General features: G+C 38.7%; 1 protein-coding gene across 2 annotated transcripts; it reads right to left on the reverse strand.

The window, feature by feature from the left end:
• Positions 1-432: 432 nt before the first annotated feature.
• Positions 433-16,007, reverse strand: ipo7 (importin 7). Of its 2 annotated transcripts, none has more exons than XM_044349955.1 (25): positions 15,797-16,007; positions 12,612-12,693; positions 10,071-10,224; positions 9,770-9,928; positions 9,515-9,671; positions 9,153-9,242; positions 8,944-9,038; positions 8,767-8,851; positions 8,515-8,649; positions 8,037-8,136; positions 7,873-7,949; positions 7,600-7,716; positions 7,255-7,344; positions 6,925-7,090; positions 6,647-6,807; positions 5,713-5,841; positions 4,762-4,828; positions 4,499-4,624; positions 4,168-4,265; positions 3,961-4,056; positions 3,580-3,800; positions 3,036-3,244; positions 2,705-2,911; positions 2,481-2,597; positions 433-1,628 (listed from the first exon to the last, which is right to left on the reverse strand). In XM_044349955.1, the coding sequence occupies exons 1-25, from the start codon at positions 15,878-15,880 to the stop codon at positions 1,531-1,533; spliced, it is 3,120 nt and encodes a 1,039-aa protein (XP_044205890.1). In that variant the 5' UTR covers positions 15,881-16,007; the 3' UTR covers positions 433-1,530. The 2 variants fall into 2 exon arrangements, with proteins under 2 accessions (XP_044205890.1, XP_044205898.1); XM_044349963.1 differs by lacking the exon at positions 433-1,628 and adding an exon at positions 2,216-2,364.
• Positions 16,008-19,188: the final 3,181 nt, after the last annotated feature.

The raw sequence follows: 19,188 nt of genomic DNA on the forward strand, positions 1-19,188 counted from the left end.
CATCAAATTACTTGTTTTGTCTAACAGTCATTTATGAAAAGGAAAAACAGCAAATCTTCACGTGTGAGAAGCTGGAAACATCAAATACTTGGCATTTTCTTCTTGAAAAGTAACAACTATATACGATCATCAAAACAGACGATTCATTTTCTGACGATCAACTAATTGATTAATCGTCACAGCCCTAAACCAAATTGCCATTTACTGCAGTGTAGTTGTATTGTTTGTGGTGTCAAGTACCAATTATGTGTTCTTGCTGGTTCTTGGACAACACTGGGTTTTTGTCTCAGACAAATTGAAAATGTTGTGGACAAAATAATCAGGGACTATAATGGGAATACAGATTTGTTTCAGAGATGCAGAGTTGGTGGGACAGAACTTTTAGCCAGGCAGCTGTGTACAAACAGCATTCAATAAAAATCAAAAACACCATCGCTGTCATTCTGTAATCATGGGAGAGTAACTCTGCAAGTGAAGCTTACATATTAACAAAATATTTCTAAATTCATACAATACATGAAAGGCAATGTGCCTACATAAGGAAACACTCGTGGTCATGGATTCCCTTAGCTTTTTTTTTTTTTTTTTTTTTTTTAATATGTTGTTGTATATATAGATGGTTCATCCATACACCAACCAAAAGCTTGAGACCTTCACGAGAAGTCCAATTGTACATGCTTCAATGATGTATCCAATTGTACTTTCAGTGCTCACAAACACATGTCCTGTAGCCATACTGAACACCAAGAGCATTCTCTTTTTCCTGAAATCAATGTTTCCGAGTTGCCCACTGATCCGTTCTGTAACCAGATGCATGACAACCAGCCATTACAGAAGTCGCTTGCAAAGTAACAAAGTTACAGCTGTTTTCATTTTAAATAGTCTTCAATTTAAAAAAATTTGCAGTCTGATACAGAAGGCTAGGAGACCTGAACAATATGAAAGTGCTAGTCATTAATTTACAGAGATCAGGCATCACATAGTGCTATGAAGTATCCAATATGCTACATATGAATACAGCTGTTGACACCTTAACAAATGCCTCTGGTTGTTTTTCAAGGCTACTTGAAAAATCAATAACCTTGGCTTGTATGTACATAAACATGAGTGTTTATGCAGAAAATAACGTAGATATCACCACTACCAGAGGTATAATCTTATTACGGCCATTTGGCCACAACAGTGATAATGAAATATTTAGTCCCATTATCAATTTCTAACTGTTAATCCCCCAATTTTGTTTAAGTGGGAAAAAAAACAAAAGAGTTGCCGTCATGGTATCCCCTCCACACTGGACTCCAGAAGACAACGTTGTTCAGAGCTTCTTCTCTTGCATCGTGCTCAAGTTCTTGGTTTGTTTTCCCCAGCCATTGGTTGCTTTCCCACATCTTCTGGTGCTATTTCCCATTTGACAGATTGAAGAATGACTGAGAAGAACCAGTTCTGGAACCACTACTTAAGGGAACAACACAAGCTTTTTTTCACTTCACTACAATCAGTCACAGAGTAATAAAAAGTAGAACAGATGACTCAATTCATTCCTGGAGCAGTGCCTCCAAAGTTGAAAGTAGATGGCACCACTGGTGCTGTGAACTTGTACCCGCCGTGTTTCTCGATCATCTTGGATTCTGCAATTAGACAAACAGCACAGCACTTAAAACCACAGGAGAAAAATAATGTTCCCACACTGTGCTACGGCTTCCCCCTAAAAGCTGTCCATTTTAACTCAGTTAAGGGAGCTCTTGAGACAAATTCAGTGTCGATATTTGAGGACTCAGCAGTCACGCTCAACAGACTAGGCAGCTACAATATTTTCCAAACCTAGTCTTTTGAGACTGAAAAATGACACCTGTCAATCTAACTGTAAATGGAAATAGAGGGATGTGTGATTGAAACATTTCTTCACCCTTCACATGCCACTCTCTGTTGCTCTTTGGCGAGGTGCTGATGGCTTGCTAGGTGAGCGGCTGTTACAGCTTTCTTACCACAAAATTAAGACAGTTTTTATTTTTGTTGACGAGTGAAAATATGTGATATTTAACATCCCAAATGACTGATGGTAGAATGATAGGAAACCCTGATGAAGCCAGACTGATAAAATGTGCAACCTTATCCTCTATAGTTTTGTAGCCTTAATGATATACACCTCAAAAAAATTATGGGTGCACCTCTCCTTTCATTTTTTAATGATAAGATGTCAATAAATGGCACAACATTTTCAGGATTTTCAGCAGTTCGGTTTATTACAGACTGAGGTTTCCATGCTCACAGTATACTTGACCAACTAGCTGGCAATGAATAATATATATTTCATGTAATTTTATGTAAATTATGAATGGAAGACATCAGTGATAACATTCAGCACTGTAAAAAAAACAAAACACCTGTATAAATAACCCAAAACACAACATACTTGAGCATAAATAAAATCTAATTGTTGGACTGACTGCTGAAGCAGAATCGTCTTAGCTGATGCTCACCATGTGCCGCCCGTCTCTGGTCTGCAAGTGTGCCAATGTCCTGAAGCTGTTTGCCTTGTTCCTCGTCAAGGGCTTGTGTTAGTGCCCCGTACCATGCAGGGTCACGAGTCTGGATATCTGCATCAGAGTAAAGCGAGATGAGTCATCTACTTGCAGTTAAAGCCTGAGTCATTTCATTTTAATTTGTTAAACACAACAGTCCTTCATGACTGTTGTTGTCTTACTCTGTAGTATGGCTTTGAAGATCTGATACTCGTCCACTAAGTTGTCCTCATCATCTACAGCTGTAGTGTAGCCCTCAAGTGCCGTCTCCTCAGCATCGTCCTCCTCCCAGTCTTCATCATCTCCGTCTTCTCCTGCCTGCTTCGCCAGCATCTCCAGATACTCCTGGCCCTCCTCATCAATGTCATCTTCATCACTGCCCAGCTCAGCTATATTCATTCAGAGAAATAGGGGAACATGTTTCAACATCACTGGATACTCGCTTCAACTCATCTTGCAGAGTACTATTTAGACATTGCAGCCTTGATGAAAATCAAAACACTTATGTCTTACCGTTGTCTTCCTCTTCTTCCCCGTCTTCATCGTCGTCCTCATCGTCATTCTCATGCTCTGCTCGACAGGCGTACGCCCTCTTGAGGCCATTAAACAGCAGGATGGCTGCTGGGAGAAGCTGGCCAGCCACCTGGTTGATGGCCTGGGGCCTGTGGTCGAGGTCAATGAGAGCACAAAGTCCGAGGATGCACATCTTCCTGTCGTGGAGGCTGTAATTAAATGAATAAAAACAAAACAAAGATTGTTAGATTTCTGATGATACCAATGCTAAATAACTGATGATAGTTAGAGGAAGATGAATAAACAAATAGTTGATTAAACTCTTTTGGGTTTGTTTGGCTGCTGGTCAGACTAAGAAGCAATTTGGAGGTATCACTTTGGGCTCTAGTAACTTGTGATCAGCATGTTTCATTATTTGTGACATTTTATAGGCCAAGTGTGATATTTAATATGACTGGAGGTTTTCAAATTAAACACATTTGTGACATTAAAAAGAATAAAAGTATATTGTCGTGTTAATTTGCAACGTTAAAAGGGGTCTTACCCGAGGAAGCAATCGACATCTTTGAGCCACTGGGTAATGAAGTGGTTTGTGATTGGCTCGGTGTTGTTGGGAAAGCGCAGATTCTCCAGAGTGTTGAGGAGAAGAGGGGGGCTGTAGTAAAGTGCAGCAATGGCCACCTGCAGGCACATGGTCCTCAGCTCGCTGGTCTTTACCTCCCGTGTCAAACGCTCCAGTGCAGCAGCCACAAACAAGGGCACAACCTGCAACAACAATACCAATATTCAAGATTTTTTTTTTTTTTTTATTTCAGGAGCCAATACAGGTCTGTAGATAAGCTTCTTGTAGCTGTGTGTCTATAGTTATACGTCTTGAGCTCACCAGTTTGAGATGTAAATGTGATTCTCTCTGTTAGATACTGACCTGGTCAATGCCGCGGCCTTTGCACTGCAGAATGATCACCTCCAGCAGCTTGGCTGCGTGGCACTCTGGGTCCTCCCCTGGATCACCTGTCAGGACCTATGTGAAGTGACACACCAAGGTAAAGCTTCTCATAAACACTGATCACCATATAATTGAGCTCATATACAGACAGTTTTACATCATGTATTATCGACTGCATCATTTTACCTTTTTGCACATGCTATAGATAATTTCCAGGTATTTGGTGTCAGATAGGAGGGTGTCTGTGTCAACTGTTACATAGTTGTGAAGGAGAGGCATCATATCTGAAACAGAAACATTTATTATTCACACAGCTGACCTTTCAAGCAAAACCTTGGTCCCAGTGTCCTTGTTTCTTCTTTTAGTTTAAATGTGTATGTCTTATGGTGCTGATTTAGATCATATGTCATTATCAGCACTGATTCTAATCCATGCATTAATTTAGTTAAATCACTGTAAGAAATCTTTTTAGCATCCTAATATGAATGCAAGTACTTCCTCTTAGTCAAACAAGTACCTGTGAAGTAGTCAAATCCATCCTGCTGGAAGACTTCATACACCAGTGGAAGAAGCTGCCACATCTGTGGCGACACCTGCTGGCAAGTGAGGCTGTGAGCCAAAGACAGGATCTCCTCATAAAACTCTGAGAGAGGAAGGGGAAAAAAATATAAATGGGTGAGTCACTGGAGGTAAATGGACTGTTTATCATCAATACTGAATCTCTTTCTCATCAACATGTAGGTGGAATGTGGCTGCACAGGAATAACTGGTCCAGCTTACCCAGTACATGTTGTTGCAGCACAGTGCCAATCACCTGCAGGCAGATGCCCTCCAGCTGCTGGGTGATCTGAAACAGCACGATGATTATAGAGGCAATTATGGTACAATCAATATAATCAAGTGAGTGAGAAGATAAGGCTGTCATAATCAAGGCTGAGTACACTTTCATCTTAACAGACAGTATGGGTATATCATCATATAGAATGTTCTTAATTCAATATTTGTGGTAAGTAGGACAATTTTTCAGACAGATCTGGCAAAACTCAAATGTTTCAAAACATATTTATAACAAATGTTTCAAATATTATACCTTCATAAAACTGAATGTTTCATAAAAAAGGAAGATGCATAAAAGGCATAACTTTGGGATCCAATTTTTAAAAATTCTGAGTTACTTATCCATCCTTGCTGCATTGAAAACAAACAGTGTAAGTATGGGGTCAAACTATAAATTCAGTGAATAAGTAAATTATTCTGAGGCAGACTTTGTTTTGTATTATCATGTGTCCTACAATGTATCTGAAACAGTAAAATTTCCTTGTATTCTTTCCCGACTGGCCAAATAAAAATAATAGCAATTCTTTGCAGCAAAGTGACGTACTTCCACCATAGCTGAAAATTGCTGAACTGTTACGCAACCAAAAGTCCTCCCTCTAAAGCAATGCTTGGTCACATCTGATGGCTTCTTGGCTTTGAGCACCAGCGGTCCTATGTTTCGGCAGACACGGTGGCAGCGCGCCCCGGCACTATTTCTAGCGTCTGCCTCAGCCTCTGAATCATTTTGAACATGGTGAGAACAGAGCGTGTTCCCAGGAGTTAGTGGGTGGCTGAAATGTGTTGGCAGGAACGTTAAAGCAGACCAGAGCTGCTTCTGCAGAGGAAGTGGCACTGAGATGAGTGATCAGCCGGTGTGTATGTGTGTGTAGCACACTTAGTGGCTATGCTGCTAACCTCTTTGTGGTCCTCCACCACACTTAGCAATGTGTCAATGGTGTTGAGGATGCCCATAGCCGTCACAGCCTTGTCATCTCCTCCCTCCTCATCAGGCCCCGTCTGAATCACCTGGTTGAACGTCATAGCCTGTCAAAGAGCAAACACAGAGATTGTTATGATTGCGTCCCCCTCAGTGGCATCCTGCAGAAGAAAAATTAATATACAGGATTTTACAGAGTTCTGTAGGCTAAAGACAAAAGAATCAAATGGCTTCATGCAATTTAGCAAAACAATTCTAAAACCTGGTACCTTAATTTGGACATGAAGTTGCCATTTTTGGTAAGGCACACTACATTTGTGAGTAAAAATCAGACCTTGGTTTCTTTTTGGACTATTCAGCGAGTGCCTGTTCTCTATACTGTCCATAATCTGACTGAAGTCTGGCTGTCGTGTAAATGGTACAAATCATTTTCAAAAACAATAACCTTTAAATATTTATTTGTTTCCCTCTTGATATCACAGCTCTGCCTGTTCATAGCAGCCATGGAGGGTTCATTTGATCACTCAGTGGTTGTGAAGTACAGATGCACTGATACTGATATCGGATATCAGTACGATACAGACTCAAATAGCTGGATCTGGTATCAGATACCATTATTTTAATAGATAACAATTCAGTAAATTTAAATCTGTATTATTTGTTAGATTTTGTTTTACAAAGTTAGGAAAGCAATGTTTAAGTCAAGCCTGATGTTGCCTTACACATAAAAGAATGATCTCAGTCTCAGTCTTATTAATTAAACACTGGTATCGGATGGGTACTCGATAGATTCCCATAGCCTTATCATATTGGAACTGAAAAAGTCAGATCTGTGCATCCCTATTGTGAAGCGGATGGAATCACATGAAATGACGACATAAACACATTATACTCTGTACTGACTGCACTTACCAAGTGCTGCGTCATCTCCACTGCAATTGGAGTGACCTCCTCACTGTATTCACAGATCATCTTCTGTATGACATTGGTGAGATCATCATTCTCCGTCTCTCTGACAATGTGCAGGAGTGCCTGCATCACTGGCCGGATGTGGGGGGTGATGTATTCTTTGGCTAAAAGAATATAATACAGAATTTCAGTTAGACACTTAACTGAATAACATGTTTTAAAACAGAAAAATCATTGTATGAAGTTCAGTTAGCAAACCATGAGCTGCATTACTTGCTCACCTTTCTCCTGGTTGCTGATGAGAACCTGCAGGGCAATAGCAGCCTCCACCTTAACGGGCATCTCATTGTCATTGATTAGACAAAGGCGGGTCAGCTCCAGAGCTGTCTGCAGGTTCTGGTCACTTTTGAACTTCACCTCGCAGAAGTAATGCAGCACCCAGCAGGCCTGTGTGGAAACGGAGAGGTTGAGAAACTGTCAGAACAAATTAAAGTACCTAACGAAAAGTGAAGTACCATTACTGTGACAGTATGAGAAGCTAATGTTAATCACATCATTCAGTTCTGTTAAACACACGAGTCTCATGTGTGCGTGTTCACATTATTACTTACCCTGGCTCTCATGTAGCCCAGTTCATTGCGGAACAGGGGGAAGACGTGATTCTGCAGCATGAACTCCATCTGGTCCTTATAAATTTTTTTCTGGGTAGAGAGAGGAATGAAGTTGTAAAGTTACACAAGGCGGCACAATTTCCAATACATATCCACTTAAAGATAAGTGAAATCTATTATGTATTTTGAAGAGGAAGTTCAGACAGAATTTAGGGAAATTGGTTAGTGTCAATGTTCAACACATGTTTTGCTCAGCGAGTATTAAATCACGTCTTCTAAATGAGTGTAGAAAAGTGGAATTGTGCAGAAGATTCTGTGCAAACGAACTGGTTGAGAGCCGTTTACCTTCAGAAGGATCTCAGCCAAAGACCCTATCATGTGGAGGGCACCATCCTTTTTCCTGGGGTCAGAGGCTGGATCAGTGAGAATCTGGTAGCAGAAGCCCATACTCTTTTGCAGCACCTAAACAGAGCAAAAAACAATAAATAAAAAAGACATTGCATTGCACTGTCTAAAACTTGAGGCTTTTTTAAATGTAAAGCTTGTGGGCAGAACTAACAAACATCGATGTCAAGTCAAACTTGGAAAGAAGTGAACAATAAAAGCATTTTAACTGACCTCTTTCCTCTTGTTGCAGGCAGTGAAGAGGAGTGTCTGGGCTGCTGTTGTGGGAGAGATAAAGTCCTCAAATACATCTGAGGAACAGAGATTGGATGAATGGTTAGTCATCGCTGATGCGCAGGATTCCTTTTGGATTTAAGTCACAAACTTTCAGTGCCTACCAAACTTCATGCGAATGTACTCATATGGGTCCTCCTGCCACAGTTCCTCATCACTGTCTGTGTAACACATGAGGGGGAAAACCACATCCTGAATGATTCCCTGAGAAAACAAAAACAATAAGTCAGAATCAGGACATGGCAAGAACATGGTGGTTGTTTAGCACTTGACTTTTACTTGTAAAGTGAAAGTTCAGGATGTACTAAACTTCTGCTTCTGACTGTTAAACCCAAGAAGGTTTTGAAACTACGCAGACTACTTATTTAATGGTCAAACAGCATTCTCTGTGTAGTTATAGTATAACTGATTTTCATATAAATTATTGCTTATTTCATCTATTGGTTGAACCAATACCAGTTAGAAATGCTTTAGCTTCATATTTCTACCAGTGTGGTGCCACAATGTTGTTACTGCACAGTTAACATCCAAAACATGCCAAGTATTGTGTGTACTGAATATTCAAACACACTGTATTCATACCTGGATGTGTGGTTTGAGGTTTTTCCACGTCAGAGCATGTGCTATGCCTTGGTTGATGTAGTTGAGCGTCTGTTGGAGTACTCTGGGAGCCACGTATTGCTTTTCCTTGTACTGATATAAGACTTTCAGCAGCACCTAGTAGACACATGAACAAAAAAAGATCCTTGAATTTGCAATCTAAAGACACAGAGCCCAGTCTGACTGGAGAGCTGCTGCTGCTGCTGCTTACATTACGCCTCCTAAATTTCTTACCTGCTGTGCAGGAACTGCATATTCCTTGAGGAAAAGGTCAGCAAACTCTGCATACTCTTTGGTTGTGTTGCCTGGACTTCCATATCTGAAAAGAGGATTTAATACAGTGATTAATATTGTTAACATGTTTGGACAACAGTTAGATAACTGTTAGGTAAACAGTTATTATATCTTTACCTCTCAAACAGCCTGGCCAAAATGTGAAGGGCCCACTTCTTACACTTCCACCACGGCAGCTCAGGCCGCTCATCTTCATCTATCTGCATCGTCTCCTGTACAGACAACACGGACACAGTGCGCTTGTGAAGAGCTCAAATGTGCACATATGAGGAAACAAAACAATGTGTGAGCAGTGATTTGCAATATGTATTCTACTGTGTCCTCACCGGAGGAACGTCCCTATCCACTACTGTCTTGAGGATCTCCATCCATTCTGTCAGGTTCTGTCTGTTGATGAGCTCCAGGGGGAGGTTATACTGTAGAGACGAGAGAGAAAGTCAGTTTAAATAAAAAAAATCTCACTGTAATTCAACTAGACATTTGGATGTGTTCATGTCAAAAAAGGACATTATACGATGGAGCATTAAGTATTCATTTGCTGAAGCTTAAACTAATGTGATTTAATACGAGTTGAGCACACCTCTAAGAGAACAGTGTTGTGGAATTGAAAATATGGTGGACTGTACATGAAAAAAAGAAGAACTTTAGAGGAACATAAGGCTGAAGATATTAGGTGTAGTGATAATACCTGGAAAAGGGCATAGAGGATTTTGAAGATCTGTTTCTGTATCAGGACAGAATCACTGGAGTGGTCAGGGAGCAGCTGGATGAAGCGTTCTTTCAGCATGGGCATGAAGATGTGCATGGCCGCCACCAGGGGCTGACGCTCTTCTGGTTTCTTGTATCTGTTTCACAAAACATATTACATTAGCACCACACAAGCACATTGCTAACCTCCGTCATATAGTAAAAATATACATACATATTGAAAATTTTGACTTACTCATAGTTTTTGACCAGCTGGTAAAGGCAGAGCAAGATGCCCAGCCATCCGGCACTGTTGTCTGACTGCAGGTAGAAGCCAATCTTGTCCACGATGGTCGTCCACTTGCCTGGGTAGTCATGCTTGATCATGTGGTGGATGCATGTTGTCAACTGGACCCTGACAAATTCCAAAGGACAGTTTTAGATTGGGTTAGCTCAAGTGACCAAAAAAAAAAAAGAAGTAAAAAAGAGTGACAGAGAATAAGGATGACAACTTGATTTCCCTGTGGCTCTCCTCAGCCAGCAGGGAGTGTAGTTACCTGATGCGCTCAGGAGAGTGGATGATGGCCTCCACTATGTTGTCTCGAATACACTGCCTGTCTTCCTCAGGGATGTTATTGACAGGCGTCTCTGTGCCTGAACCGTCTCCATCACTCCAGTGCTGGGTTATCATGTTCTTAAGGTAAATCACACCTAGACAGAGGGGGGGAAAAAAAAAAAAAAAAAGGTCAGCCCACAGAGTGACATTTCAGAATACAGACAGACATAGTATGAGTACCGATATGTTTAGTCAAATAGCTTTTTAATGAAACCATCAAGCTGTAAGTGGAAATACAAATCTGAGTTTCAGTTGTTTTGTTTGAAACATACCAAAACCTGTACATTTCATGTTGAGATGTTTGACTTTTGCTTATTCTTAAACATGACACACATTTGTGAATATTATTTTATTACAGTATAAATTATACTTATATTAAGTTTTATGAATGAAAATACTTCCTCAAAAAACCTGATACTTTGCTGCACATTATAAACATTCAGCTGATTCTAGTTTTCCTTCAAGCTGCTATATCATATGTAACAAACTATCTGAATGGTTTTAAAATTCAGCTTGTGTACCACCTGAACTAACTCTCCCAAATGTGCACCCACATCATTATGACCGTGTACAACGCAGCAGTATGTGTTCTGAACCCCCTAAAACCTAAGACACAGAAATAAATCCCTCGATCTGTAGTTCAATAGTTTTGAATGTGGCACGAGGGTGTTAGCTGGGTTGACGTCCACAGTGTGGGGCCCCCTGTCTGAGGTATCCGAGGGAGTGGAGGAGTGAGGGCTGGGAGGCTGACATCAGACTGCTGACACAAATGTCTACACCGCTGGCGAGGCAATCATAATCCAGCCTATCAATGCTGACAGAGCATTAACCTCCCCCCGGTTCCCTCCGCCTATGACCACGAAACTACACTATCGCCCAACCCTGCATCGCCACTACTAAAACTCTCTCATAAATTAGATTAAAGGACAAGAGAAAAGTCACTTCTTGCAAATGTCTAGCTGAATAAAATTATTGCAAGTTTGATAAATGAATGAAAATGACAAATTACAAGAACATGAAATAGGTATACAAATATAGTAAAATACCCATTTTAAGTATGACAATTGATGTTGTAAATGTTAAACTCAGCTAGTCCTATTAGCCATCTTCTAACTAAAGCCACAGCCTCACAATGTCATTGTGTAACTGTAACAGCTCTGGTTCAAAAGTAGAAAGATGTTAAAACAGTGGGGACTGAGGCTGTTGTGGTTTAATCATTTAATATGACCTTAGTGTGTGTCAGTGTTGGCACACATTTTTCCAAACAAACATAAAAACCAAATACTTTAAAAGGGTCAGTTCAACCTGCTCACATAAATTCTCACTAAACCCAAGTGGTATTGAACCATGAATAGAAATAAAAAAATAAATTAAAAAAAACTTGGACCTGCATTCAATACATGCTGCCTAGAACTAGTCTGTTATAAAACAATTACTATTATTCAGTTGGTTGCAATCTGCAACCTCACTGCTAGACACCACTGAATCCTACACACTGGTCCTTTAACTGTCACATTTTTCCTGCAGCTGGAAAAGTGATTTATTGCACTACAGCACAGCACTGTGAGATATAAGGTCTCAATTTGCTAGTATGGCTATGAGTACTTGAAGTGGACACAAAAATACAGATACTACTGTATCTGGTGCTCTTTCTGCAACAAATTGGTCAAGATTTTAAACTTTGAACACTGTTTTTTTTTTCACTCTATGAACACCTTCCTCATAGAGCAGCATTTGACTAAAGCAAAACAAGCTATATTTAACCAACTCCACGTGTCCACTGCACTTCAGCGTGGCACTTTAGCCTTACAAAAACAAGTGTGAATCATGTATCATCTCTAAGTTAATTTTTTTAAAAACCATTATATAAGTGACCTGTTAAACTTTCTCTGGGTGGAGGATATCTAGTCCATTTCTCATCTAATACAATCTGACAAAATTGGAGTCAGATGCAGGATAAAGTGGCAAGTCACACACTACCAGGGTGTTTCAGTAACCATATGTGGATCAAGTGGACACAAGGGGGAAAAAAAAAGAATAGACTTTGTGTCATAACTCCAATTTAAAATAAAACTAGTGATTAGGACTCAAAACAGAAACACTGAAAACAGTTGAAAAATCAAAATACATAAATACTGTCAAAAAACTACAACTGTGGAAGTTGTTTAGGATTCAATGTCAGTCTTGATCTCAGAGAAACCATCCTAGCATGTAAAGTTCTCATTCATATTGAGCAAAATGCTTTATCACATCAATTTTACTATAATTCAATGTTTACTAGAGCACAGCTAACAGTTTGTGTTGAATTTCAACCTCAGCTTGTAGGTTTCTCTCACACACAATTGAGATTATATTAAAAAGTGCTTTGGCTGGAGAATATATAGACAATTTAATATGCACTTGTAGATGTGAATTTACATTTCATCAGGTTTTATAATCTTATCAAATGCAGAATTGTTTTTACAAGTCAGTCTAGACTCACCTGCTTGTCTGACAGGCAAATCCAGCTGATCAGACATGGTGACTTGCAGCAGAGTAGACACAAAGTTTACCTGGGTGTGACCCTGTGAATCAGAATCAAAAAACAGCTGAGTTTAAACCTGTTATAAACAATGAAACAACATTTTCAACATACAGATTCTCCTCAAGTCTTATTTCATACTATTTTGTGTAAAGCACAATTCTGGTTGTCAATATTTGTATTGTAGGGAAATATTCTTGGTTCTAAAACTAAACTACCGGGTTGCTACCTTGAAATTGAACTTGTGAAATCACAATTTTGACATAGCAAGTTGAGATTACATCATGTTTAGTTTGTTTGACAAAACAGGAATTGCATTGTTGTTACCATTTCAAAAAAGAGAAAGAAAAAAAGAAAAATGTGCTTTAATTTGTTTTTGACATAATGTTTTACCAAAAAAAAAATAAAATAAAAAAAAATAAAAAAATATTCCCTGGACTACATCATGTTTTAAAACAGCAATGTATAACTACTAAACTGAGCTACAGGAAAATGTCCATTTCAGTGGGTCATTCTTCAAATGATCTATTCTCAGTGAAAACAAAACCCAAAATTGATGGCAGCCACACTAGCAAACATGAATCAATGTGATCATAATTGCATTGAAACGCTCTGAATTTTCTGATGCCAGTGCTGCATTAGGTTGCTCCATTGTCACTTCACCATTTGCATCTGGATGGTCAGCCACTGGTAAATTTGTCCTGTATTAACAAAAGGCTGATTCCAGAGGTCATAATGGCATGTAAAGTCCAAATACAAACAGTATTTATATCCTCCTTACTGTGTGCTTCAGCCACCCTGCTGATCTAATATATCAACAATTCTTTAAAGGTCATGTTATGTATTCAAGCATTTTGTCAAGCCTTATTCAATCTTTATCTGGCCATCGTCCATAAACAGTAACAGTTTATGACTAAGCAAAGCACTGTATTTAGAAACTATGCACTCCAACAGATTTACTCCATCCTCCTCCAGAAGACATTGCTTTTTATTCTGTATACAACTTGAATAACACCAGCCAGCTGTGTGCGAGCACAATCCCAGCTACGCCATTCAAGTAAACCGTCACTATCAGTGCTTATGTGGGTGTAAAAACAAAAAAAAACAAAAAAAAAATTTAAAAAACCTCAAACCTCTTGCACTGCCAAAAATAAGCATGGAAGAAAGCTCACTTGACTGGGCGTAACACACAACATGTATGTGCTATGACTGAATCATCAGCAGCACTAAAAAGTGAAAACATACAATATCCATTTCAGTTTATCTGCCACTGACTCACTGATGTAGACGAAGTGTGGTGCTTCATCATGGCATTGTGATTTAGCACAAATTTAACTGAAGGCCTCAACCCTGTGTGCATTTAAACTCCATGACCAGTACAAGGGATAAAGCCTGAGTCATTCAACTTCACACACCTCCAGAGAGATAGCAGAACCTTTATTACTGCACATGTTTTGCACAATTTTTATAATCCACATGTCAGGTCATGTATATAACCTGAGTATTATAATGTTCATAATTTATATAGATTGAATTCATTTTACTTAACTTCTTATTTTGTTTGCATTCAGTACTATTAGGTCTTATCCATTTCCTGCACTGTTGTAATTAGGGCTGGGCAATATATCAATATTATATCGATATCGTGATATGAGACTAGATATCATCTTAGATTTTGGATATCATAATACTGGCATAAGTGTTGTCTTTTCCTGGTTTTAAAAGGCTGCATTACAGTAAAGTGATGTCATTTTCTGAACTTACCAGACTGTTCTAGCTGTTTTATAATTTGCCTTTACCCACTTACTCATTATATCCTCATTACTGATAATTATTTATCAAAAACCACATTGTATAAATATTATATCGATAGAAATATTTGGTGAAAAATATTGTTATATCTGATTTTGTCCATATCGCCCTTGCTGTAATATGCTAATTTCCCCCTGGGGATCAATAAAGTCTCATCTTCAAAAGGTCCAATATGGTTTTTCCACCATAAACGTTTTACGAATATTAACATGGGCTATATAATAAAAAATATAACATATTATTTACACATGACGGTTGTCTGTAGACTTGAGCAGGTGGGGTTTAAATGGATTTTTGTTGAACCCATTGAATACTTTATAATAATAATTATAATAATAATAACAATAATAATAACAGCAACAACAAAAAACTGCCATAAGCTAACTGATGTCACAACTGTGATAGTATTACAAAATCTCATCTTAATATCATGCCAACACTGTCTGATCAAGTTTTAATTGACGAACTGACAATTTGGCAACTTTATCCATTGCTAGGCAAAAAGAAAACATTGTTAACTCCCCAACTAGGTTTTGGGTTTAGCTCCGTCATTAAATGTAAGAAGTCAAACAGAGAAAACAGCAGCTTTGAAACTACAAAATCCGGCTACTGCCTGAACCAAGACAGTGCTGCTAACTTAGTGTGACGTTAGCTCACATAACACTCAAATCCTATTTTATTACATTTAGTAGCTGAAGTCACCGATCGAAAAATCAAGCGTGGAGAAAGTAAACAGCAGCTTAAGAGTTGGCTGGTGTAAATCTTATTACACTGTTAAAGAATGTCATCACTTCAGGGCTTGTCACAGTGACACGTGAGCAGGAGCTATGGTAGCTCCTCCAACAACTAACCGTTAGCTGCCGTTAGCCGAACAGCTAGAAGTCCGCTACCCTACTGTTAAATACCCTAACTAGCACATGTCCCGCATTCACCCCGCGTCACTTGTTGTTTTAATACGCCAGACATATTATTCTGATGCCGTGTCAAGAGCTAACAATTTTCTCTTCATCAGGGCAAGAATTAGCTTCCTTTAGCATTAGCGGCACAGCTGGCTCAACACCGAGCTAGCGTTGACGTTGGGACTCCGCCACACGAGTTTGTCATCGAAATAAAAAATGCTTTCAGACTGATGGCCGTCTACTAGTGATACAGGCGAGACAGTGAGAGGCTGTTAAAGAGTCGAGCAGCGGGATTTAGCAGTTCATCTGTCATGGTAAGTATCGGAGCCCAGTCTGCGTGATCGCACCATCTTGGTGTTGTGAACGGCCGAGGCCCGATCTCGACACCGCGCCACAACTGCCATCACCATTAACGGCTAATCTGAACTTTTTTACCTCGTTCAGCTGTCTTTCCGCGGCCTCTCGCAGATTGGGGTCCATTGTACCCCGAAGGGCATCGATCAAAGCGTCTGGATCCATTACGAAAACTCTGTTTACGGCTCGGATTTTAATATTTCAGGAGGTCTATCAGTTCCCAGTCACTGCGCACATGGACGCACGGCTCTCCGGTTACCCGGCGCGAAAGGAAGCAGTGAATGAAGTACCCGGATAGATCAGCGCCAAATTTGTGCAACACGAACATCCGGTCGCTACTGCACACTTGTGGGAGTTGTAGTTTCTGTAGTTTTCAGCCTAATTTTAATACTACCTCCTCATAATAATATATACAGTGGCTAAAATGGATAGAGAAAGTGACCCCGCTACTGGCTGCCTTCAAATATATATATTATCAGTGTTTGTGTGTGTTATGTTTGCAGAGGGTTATTAGTATTGTGGCCACACTGACAGGAGAAAAATTCTGAGATTTCGAGCAAAAAGTTGTAATATTACAAGAATGAAGTCGTAATATTACGAGAATAAAGTCGTAATATTGGGCCTACGAGAAAAAAGTTGTAATATCACAACAATAAAGTCGTAATATTAGACCTACGAGAAAAAAATCGTAATATCACGAGAATAAAGTCGTAATATTAGGACTACGAGAAAAATGTCGTAATATGAAAAGAATAATGTCGTAATATTAGGCCAATGAGAAAAATGTCGTAATATGACAAGAATAATGTCGTAATATTAGGCCTACAAGAAAAAAGTCATAATATCACAAGGATAAAGTCATAATTTTATGACAAAATTAAGAATTTGCAGCATCTTGTGAAATTATACATTAGTATCGGTTTCACAAATAACAAAATCTTTTGGCAAAACAGCACCAGATTATTATGAGTATTAGGACTTTGAAACAATTGTGCAAACGATTGTGTCTATTCCGAAGAAAGAACCACGTAAGATGAATGATTGTGATAATACTTGGAAATATGAATGTACGTGTCTATACTATAGACATAGATACTATATAAAGTATATACTATCTTGTATATCAAGGTATTATATATGTTGGTTAGTAAGAGATTGTAAGCAAAACCTCATGGTGGAAAATTAAATAAAAGATAATTATATGTGTGTGTGTATGTGTGTGTGTGTGTGTGTGTGTGTGTGTGTGTGTAACACTACTTGCATTTATTACTTATAGCATATACATACATATCCATAGCTACATCTACCAGAACCATTACTTCTGCACATATTTTACACAACTTTTCTGTTTCTACAACCCACAAGTCAGGTCATGTAGTCTAATAATTGTAATGTATATAAAGTTTATTATGTATATAGATTTAATTCCATTTACTTTTTATTTCATCATGTTTATTACTCCTAGTTCTTATCATACCTTGTTTCGTAAACATTTTAGGAATATTCACATAAGCTATATAATAAAAATGTATGATATTATTTACACATGACAGCTGTCTGTAGACTTCGCTGATGATCACTGAGCAGGTGGGGTTTGAATTAATTTTTGTTGAATGAATTGTTGAATAATACATAATGATAACAAAAAGGTAATTATTAGCTGCCTTAAGTAAATTGGTGTCACAACTGTGATGATAGTATTACAAAATCTCATGTGCAGACAAGCTAGCCTCTGCTTTTACTTACCTTCATCGGCACTTTAAAGTACAGGAAAACAGGTATGAGTCTCAAGTGTGTTTGTGTTTGTCATGATGTTTCCAAATATACAAAGAAATTCTGCCAGGAATATTTCCTTGGTTTCATACAAAACATGTATTTATTAGAAAAGTATTTATAGAAAATTATGTTGTTTTTTTTTATTGGTTTAAGTTGGCGGCTCACTGTACAGTACCAGTCAAAACTTTGGACACACTTTCCTATTATATTGAATGAGAAAGTGATGCTGATGGCAGTGACAGCTGCATATCCATCATGAGTTCAGAGACTATTCCTAAAAGAGAGAATCTATATGTTACTCTTACACTCACACCTCAGTCTTAAATTGTTAGTTTTAAAGATGAACAGCAAAGAGATAGACTGACGGGTCTAATTGCTACCTCAGGGAGTTAGAAATTCTTTGCAATAGCAGGCTGTTGTTTCTGTCTCGGTGATATTCATTCATACATTCATTCATTTTCTTTACCGCTTATCCTCTAGAGGGTCGTGGGGGAGCTGTAGCCAATCTTAACTGACATTTGGGCGAGAGGCGAGGTACACCTTGGACAAGTCACCAGTCAATCACATGGCTAACATATAGTATAGACACAGACAACCATTCACACTCACACCTATGGGAAATTTAGTCACCAATTAACCTAACCTGCATGTTTTTGGTCTGTGGAAGGAAGCAGAAGTACTCAGAGAGAACCCACGTAGGCACGGGGAGAACATGCAAACTCCACACAGAAAGGCCTCAGCTGTGTTTTGGTGATGTTCCCAAATACAATCCAGAGTTTAATTAACAGTTTGTCTCAGTCAATTCCTGGCAAAAGACTGCTTAAAATTATTATTAGTATTAGTATTATTATTATTAAGAATTAAGACGAGCCCTTTGGGATTGAACATACATTACAATCTGCAAATATTTGGACAGTGACACACGTATGGTTTTTGGCTCCGTACTGCAGCACATTGGGTTTGAAAAGAAACAGTGACTGTAAGGACAAAGTGATTTATTTTGCATTTTGGGTGAACAGTGCAGGAACCAAGCCCTATAATTACTGCATGCTCAAAAAATGGGTACTATGTATAAAGAAGGCAGTGGTAAGAAGTAGGAGTATTTAGATCTTTTGCTTAACTGAAAGTAGCAATACAAAAATCTAAAAATACCCCATTACAAGTACCAGCCCTGAATTCAAAATCTTGCTTAACCAAAAGTTGTATTATTAGCAAAATGTACAAAAGATCCTCATTATAAAGAATGGCTCCTGTCAGAGATATATTATTACATATTGTATCATTACAGATGCTTTAACTGCTTTCATGAAGCATGTTGTTGAGGTGAAGCTATATGTATGTATGTAATTTAAAGTCACCCTCCACTCTTCCTCTTGTTCTTTCGGTTGGATGCTTGAGCTTCACTGTACAGAGTTTGACACTAGAAATCTGTTTTCACATTCATCTGCTGGAAGGGGAAAATTTCTCTGTGCTCTTCGAAAATCTGACTTAAAGGGGCAGACCTACAAGCATGATTTGTGACATCACAACTAGTTTGGAGACAATCATGGTCCAGTGTTCAACTTAAACAAGTGTGATGTGGAAACTTGAAACCTTGAGTGCACATACACTAAGAATGGACTTTTCAGTCAAGAAGAAGACATATTGTGTCCAAAAGTTAAATCTTTGAAATTAACAATATTTGCATATCTGGGATT

The sequence above is a fragment of the Thunnus albacares genome, chromosome 1 (genome assembly GCF_914725855.1).
Source record: "Thunnus albacares chromosome 1, fThuAlb1.1, whole genome shotgun sequence".
In the NCBI taxonomy this organism is placed as follows: Eukaryota; Metazoa; Chordata; class Actinopteri; order Scombriformes; family Scombridae; genus Thunnus; species Thunnus albacares.

What these genes read in the sequence shown, in the direction of transcription:
- ipo7 (XM_044349955.1), bottom strand. Translation starts at nt 15,880, where the DNA reads ATGGATCCAGACGCTTTGATCGATGCCCTTCGGGGTACAATGGACCCC. An exon ending in GCTGCAACAACATGTACTGG is followed by an intron (nt 4,625 to 4,761) that starts GTAAGCTGGACC and finishes TTCCTCTCTCAG; the next exon opens with AGTTTTATGAGGAGATCCTG. An exon ending in TCTATAGCATGTGCAAAAAG is followed by an intron (nt 4,057 to 4,167) that starts GTAAAATGATGC and finishes CACTTCACATAG; the next exon opens with GTCCTGACAGGTGATCCAGG.